Source organism: Aptenodytes forsteri, unplaced genomic scaffold, assembly GCF_000699145.1.
Source record: "Aptenodytes forsteri isolate BGI_AS27 unplaced genomic scaffold, ASM69914v1 Scaffold66, whole genome shotgun sequence".
Classification (NCBI taxonomy): domain Eukaryota; kingdom Metazoa; phylum Chordata; class Aves; order Sphenisciformes; family Spheniscidae; genus Aptenodytes; species Aptenodytes forsteri.
The window spans coordinates 1,603,887-1,609,886 of record NW_008795131.1 but is presented as its reverse complement, the minus strand read 5'-3'; the positions used below and the strand labels follow the sequence as shown (position 1 = coordinate 1,609,886).

General features: G+C 41.8%; 2 protein-coding genes across 2 annotated transcripts in view; one reads left to right on the top strand and one right to left on the bottom strand.

Moving 5' to 3' along the window:
- The window catches only part of ITGAE (integrin subunit alpha E), a 31,915-nt gene that overhangs the window by 3,592 nt on the left and 22,323 nt on the right, over positions 1 to 6,000 (bottom strand). The window contains 7 exon segments of the mRNA XM_019471771.1: positions 1,344 to 1,435; positions 2,658 to 2,765; positions 2,853 to 2,919; positions 3,371 to 3,448; positions 4,418 to 4,494; positions 5,128 to 5,229; positions 5,523 to 5,658. Of these exon segments, the coding sequence (XP_019327316.1) occupies positions 1,344 to 1,435; positions 2,658 to 2,765; positions 2,853 to 2,919; positions 3,371 to 3,448; positions 4,418 to 4,494; positions 5,128 to 5,229; positions 5,523 to 5,658 (660 nt within the window).
- Positions 414 to 2,000, top strand: GSG2 (germ cell associated 2, haspin). The gene has a single exon (XM_019471793.1). It carries the CDS (start codon positions 414 to 416, stop codon positions 1,998 to 2,000), a length of 1,587 nt encoding a protein of 528 aa, XP_019327338.1.

Genomic DNA, 6,000 nt, shown 5'->3' with positions numbered 1-6,000 from the left:
CGCGCGGGGCCGGCGCGGCTGGCGCCCCGCCGTTGCCGGGGGCTGACAGCGCGAGGGAAGAGGGGGCTGGACGGTCCTGTCCGAAAGGCACGGAAAGGAGCGGTGAGCCGGGCTCGGTCTCGCAAAAGTCCGGCAGGGTGCAGAGGGCGTCGGTGCGGGGACCCCGCCGGGCACAAGCCTCCTTGTCCCCACAGAAAGCCACAAGCACCCCTCAGGCAGCGCTGCCTCCCGTTAACGGTGAGCCACAGCACCCTGCACCGTATGACAGTGCCTCTTCTGATGAACCATGTGATGATTCAAGTAGAGATTCAACAAAAAGAAGCTTGCGTTGTCAGAGAGGCAAAACCAAGAATTACCACCTTACGCCAGTGGTGGTCTTGGACCCTCAAGAAGTGCCGGTGTGGCTGACGAGCATGAAATGCAGCAAAAAGGCAGATACTGAACCTGCCTGCCAGCAGCCAGTATCTCCTTTGGTCCTTCAAGGAATCTTGGAGAACAAACATAAAAGTACCAAGGTGGTTTCTGGAGAGGGAAGTACCTGTAGAAAAGCCTGCATCAGCGGCTTCAGTGCCAGCCGGTGGGGGAGGCAAACAAGGCTCCGTCCAAAAAGGCACAAAAATAAGAGACAGCAGCAGCCTAGTAACTCCTTTTTCAGACCACAGATGAGGCAAAAAGGAATGAAGAAGGGTGTTCTGGAGATGTCTGTAGATATAAGAGACAATGACTCTTCACTCCTCAATAGCTCCTATTCCTGGGGTAGAGTTCAAGCATCTTTGTCCTTCCATAAGAAGAAGAAAGTCACCAGAGAAGAGAGTTCCTGCAACAGCATCCTTTGTACCCCTTCTGTGAAATCCCAGCTTTCAGGGCACCAAGAAACCCTATCTGCTGATAAGTCTCAGTGCTGCACTTGGTCTGCTTCCTCCATGGTCCTGCTAGCTCCCAGGAATACCTGTTCTGTCCTGGAGCTAGTGCTTACAGATGCAGAGAAGGTGTTTGGGGAATGCCACCAGGAAGGGCCTATTGCTTTTGAGGAATGCATTCCTCTAGATAAGATGAAAGATTGCAAGAAAATTGGAGAAGGGGTGTTCGGAGAGGTCTTCCAGATAGACAGTGAGAGAGGACCCGTGGCCTTAAAAATAATTCCCATTGAGGGGACTGAAAGAGTAAACGGTGAAGCCCAAAAGAGCTTTGGAGAGATTCTGCCTGAGATAATAATTTCAAAAGAACTCAGTCTTCTGTCTGAAGAGTCTGTGAATAGGACTGTTGGGTTCATCAGCTTGTACTCTGTGCACTGTGTTCAAGGGGCCTATCCTAAGTATCTCCTGGAAGCCTGGGACAAATACCACAAAGTAACGGGATCAGAAAATGATCGGCCAGACCTTTTTGGGGACAAGCAGCTCTTCATGGTTCTGGAGTTTGAATTTGGAGGCAGTGACTTGGAGAATATGAGAAAAAGGTTCAGTTCAGTGGCAACAGCAAAAAGCATTTTGCACCAGGTCACTGCTTCCCTGGCTGTGGCAGAACAGGAACTGCACTTCGAGCACAGAGACTTGCACTGGGGCAACGTGCTGGTAAAGAAAACGGATGTAAAGGAGCTTAATTATGTGTTGAATGGGGCAACGCACACAATCCCCACAGCAGGGTTTCATGTCAACATCATAGATTACACCTTGTCTCGGCTGGAGAAGGATGGGTTAACTGTGTTTTGTGACCTTTCCACTGATGAAGAACTGTTTCAAGGCACAGGGGACTACCAGTTTGATATCTACAGGCAAATGAAAGCGGAGAACTCCAACAGCTGGACTGACTATCATCCACACAGCAACGTCCTCTGGCTGCACTACTTGTCAGATAAACTTTTGAAAGACATGGGCTACAAGAAAAAGGAATTAACTTCTGCCACGAGGAAAATAAAGCAGCAGCTCACTAAGTTCCACAAAGAAGTACTGACCTTTGAGTCTGCCAATGAAGTTTTACAAAACAGCAGCCTCTTCCAGTGAGCAAGGGAGTGCAGTGTTTCCAAGAACTAAGTCACTGATGCTGCCTTTCTCCTTTGCTGGTTTTTTTATGTATGATCTTTTTAAATGTTGGCACAATGAAGAAGTGTTATGATCGGTTATCAATGTGTACGATATGCTATCAAAAATGTCTAAAAAAGTCTTCTGCTTTAAGGTGTTTCCATATGCACTTTTTTTGAGGGGTGATGGTGGGGAGAGAAGAGAGTTGACGATTGAGAAGGCTGGAAAAAGACTTCTTCGGGCTCAATTAATGTTTTGAATTCTACAGAAGTTTTCTTACCTTTTTAGTCTTAGATTATTAAAAGTTCTTTCCTTACTATATTGTCTTTCTTATAAATTCTTTTTTTTAAAGAAAAAAGAAAAAAAAAATGCAATTCTGGACAGTGAGGACAAAGGTAAGTATTCTTAGCCCAGTTGGGGACAGAGACAGGAAAAACCCACCTTTTGACTTGATTTCAAAAATGAACTTTTGTTCAGTTTGGCAAAATTTGTAGCTGGAATGATGCTGCAAAATGTCAATATGTAAAGTTTCTGTAGCGTAGGTTTCAAAAACACTCTAATCTGCAATAAGATGATTTTTTTTTTCTCTGTAAGGACCAGTGAAGAGGTATTGGATTAGGAAAAAAATAGAAAAAGTACCTGTGTTCCTGATGCATTTTTGACTGTTATTATCTTGTGACCTTGTATACTGATAGGAACCCAAATCTGTAACTTGATGGTAGCGTTAAAGCGATTTTCTCCATTTATCTACAGAAGAAAATGCACAAGGTAATAAGTGTTGTTTAGTCCTGATTGCAGATGGATCAAATGACCTAAATTTGAAGCTATACTTACATTAAATTTGAATTCTTTGTTTTCAAGAAGTCCTTCGCTAACATTCACGTACATTAACGAAACTGGTCTAAAGAGAACGATAGATCAAACTAAGTGAAAAGTGAATTAGATTATTATTAAAAATCGGTACATCCGATGACCCAGATGCATTAAGTAATTAAGAGGTAGCATCATCAGATTTGTTATAACTGGAATGCTGTCTATGAGGTCTGTCTATATATGCGTGTATATATGCAGTCTATCAATTAGATGCATCTTTGAACCTATCTCGAGGTCTACTTTTTACAAGCTAAGCAGTTAGAGACCCTCGGTACACCCCTGCCCGTGATGCGGTTTTATTGTTCTGTCTTCCAGACTCCTTACTTTTGCTGTCTAGTGCCACAGAAAGTGACTCGACAATCTGCAGTGCTTGAAATTAAGATGGAAATTGTCTTGGAATCGTACCAGGCATCCTCTCAATCTTTTTTCCTCTAATTGACTAAAGTAATGCAATATAATTGAATATTCTTAAAGCTTACTTGGTAAGGACTGCAGTGAATGCATATCTGACATCAAGGACGTGTTCTTCAGTCAGAATGGTGCTATTTTCATTTATGCTTTTAAAAAAAAAAAAAAAGGATAGATGAAACAACATGATTATCATCCTGCCTTAGTCCTTTATTTCTGTGGTTTGAGAACTGTAATATTGGCGGGTGTGCAAGAGGGATGGAAACAGAGTGGCAGTAATTAATGAAAGGAGAGGTGCCAGCCCACGTGGTGACACGGTACCGAGTACACTACGTAGTAGTGTTGGAGTAGCCCTTTATTACTGCAGATTTGGAAAGCTGCCGTTGCCTCGAAATGTTTCCCCGCAAACCAACGGTAATTTGTGAATACGTAGCATTGCTTTCATTAATCAAAATTTAAAGTTTCTACCCCTCACAAAACTGGACATTAAATTCATATAGAAACCTTTGCCTTAAACTGTGCTTGCAATGAAGCGTAGCTGCCAGAGATGAGTCCTCATTTCCTTTTTAAAGATGCTCTCTGTTTAAAAAATGCTGTGTACTGGTCAGTCCCCATAGATTTTAATGGGAGGAACATGACAAGAAAGGAACCCGACAAGAAAGGAACCCGAATGGTAACTTCCCCTCATTAGAAAGCCCCCAATCAAGAAAAATGCCTTGAATGTATCTTCTCACCCCAGTCATTTGGAGTGAAAGCTTTACTTGGAACAGAGCTGGATTATACATTTTAATCATCTGTTCTCCCTGCTAAGGAAGGAGGATGCCAGAACCCAGTTTACCATTTCAGAAAACACAAGCTTTTAATTATGGGCTACACTTAAATTAGGACCTTAAAGGGTGCTCCACGTTTTACTGAAATAATGAATTATGAGCAAAGCTAAAATAATCATAAGAGAAGGAAAGATTTTTCACATGGATCCAAATGCTTTCGACGATTGAAAAGAACAAGTGTAGTTTTGTGTAACCAGTGACTGACAAATAGTATGGACACCGAGCAGGAGTTCTGATATTTCCTTTCTAGTTCACAGTGTATTTTGTGGTGAAAACAGCAATACTCACTTGGTGATATTAACGGTGATTGCAGACTTATTTTGGAAGATGCTTTCATCTAATTGCCAAATCACTGAAAACTTTGCCTATTTTGAGGGAAGAGAAAGACATAACAAAATATCGATTACCCTGCAAATACTCTTTAACACACCAGGGTACTGTTAAAATGTGATGGCTAATGTATTTTCTGCTCATCATTCCCTTCCAGAGAAAGTAGACATTAAGTAAAGTGCAGGAATATGAAAATAACGGTGATTGCAGACTTATTTTGGAAGATGCTTTCATCTAATTGCCAAATCACTGAAAACTTTGCCTATTTTGAGAGAAGAGAAAGACATAACAAAATATCGATTACCCTGCAAATACTCTTTAACACACCAGGGTTGTTAAAATGTGATGGCTAATGTATTTTCTGCTCATCATTCCCTTCCAGAAAAGTAGACATTAAGTAAAGTGCAGGAATATGAAAATTATCTCTTGCCTTGAGAAAACGCACCAGCCATAATCTGCTCATCATTCCCTTCCAGAGAAAGTAGACATTAAGTAAAGTGCAGGAATATGAAAATTATCTCTTGCCTTGAGAAAATGCACACCAGCCATAAGCTGAATTAGAAAGAATAGCGGCTCTGGCCTAATTGTAGAGATAGAGAATGCAAGAGCAGCTACCCAAAGTAGCATTTAGAGGTAGGGAGAAAGTGAAAATAATGATCTCAACTTACAGTTGTCTTCTTGAATACTGGGTGCCCAATTCTGCAGTTACAGGATAAGACTACAGAAGTTAATGGTATTGGTTGGCCACAGTGAATAGCAGGAGAGGATGGCTGCCAACAGAATAGGAACGCTCTTTAATGTTGAATAAAAACGGACTGGGAAATTCAACTCAGCCTGTGTCTGCTCCCATAAAACGAATTAGGTACAAATAGCCTGATAAAAGCTTGGGAGTCTTAAATCAGATAAATCCAGTATTCAGGCTCTAGTCCTAACAACTGAAATGCCCCTTCCCTTCCCTGGACCTTACTTCCAGATTTATTTAGGTAGTAAATTAATAGGAGTCTGCGCTGGGGTTTTCTTTCAGCAGTCTGCTGCTAGCTGAAGAGTTGTTCTACAATCTTACCTCAACGGTCACCTTCTTAAAATGTAGGTTTTTAGGATAGTTCAAGACCATAGTTGTCATGTACGAGTCATCTCCACTGTTCGTTAGTGAAACATTCATGGTCACTTCTTTAGTGTGGCCCACCACTAATTCTTTTCTAGAAGCAGACAGAAAAATGAGATGGGTGACGTGTAATTTCTAAGGGCTGTTATTTAATAAGAGGCCTGAAGCGTTCTGGTAATTACTCCCCCCAAATGCTTTCACGCACAGGATAATGCAACAGCCCAATTAATTATTCAGTATTCTTCAGGGTGTGTAGGAAAATGCTTCCTTCTTAATATCACCACTAATTCTTTTCTAGAAGCAGACAGAAAAATGAGATGGGTGACGTGTAATTTCTAAGGGCTGTTATTTAATAAGAGGCCTGAAGCGTTCTGGTAATTACTCCCCCCAAATGCTTTCACGCACAGGATAATGCAACAGCCCAATTAATTATTCA

What these genes read in the sequence shown, in the direction of transcription:
- GSG2 (XM_019471793.1), top strand. Translation starts at nt 414, where the DNA reads ATGAAATGCAGCAAAAAGGCAGATACTGAACCTGCCTGCCAGCAGCCA.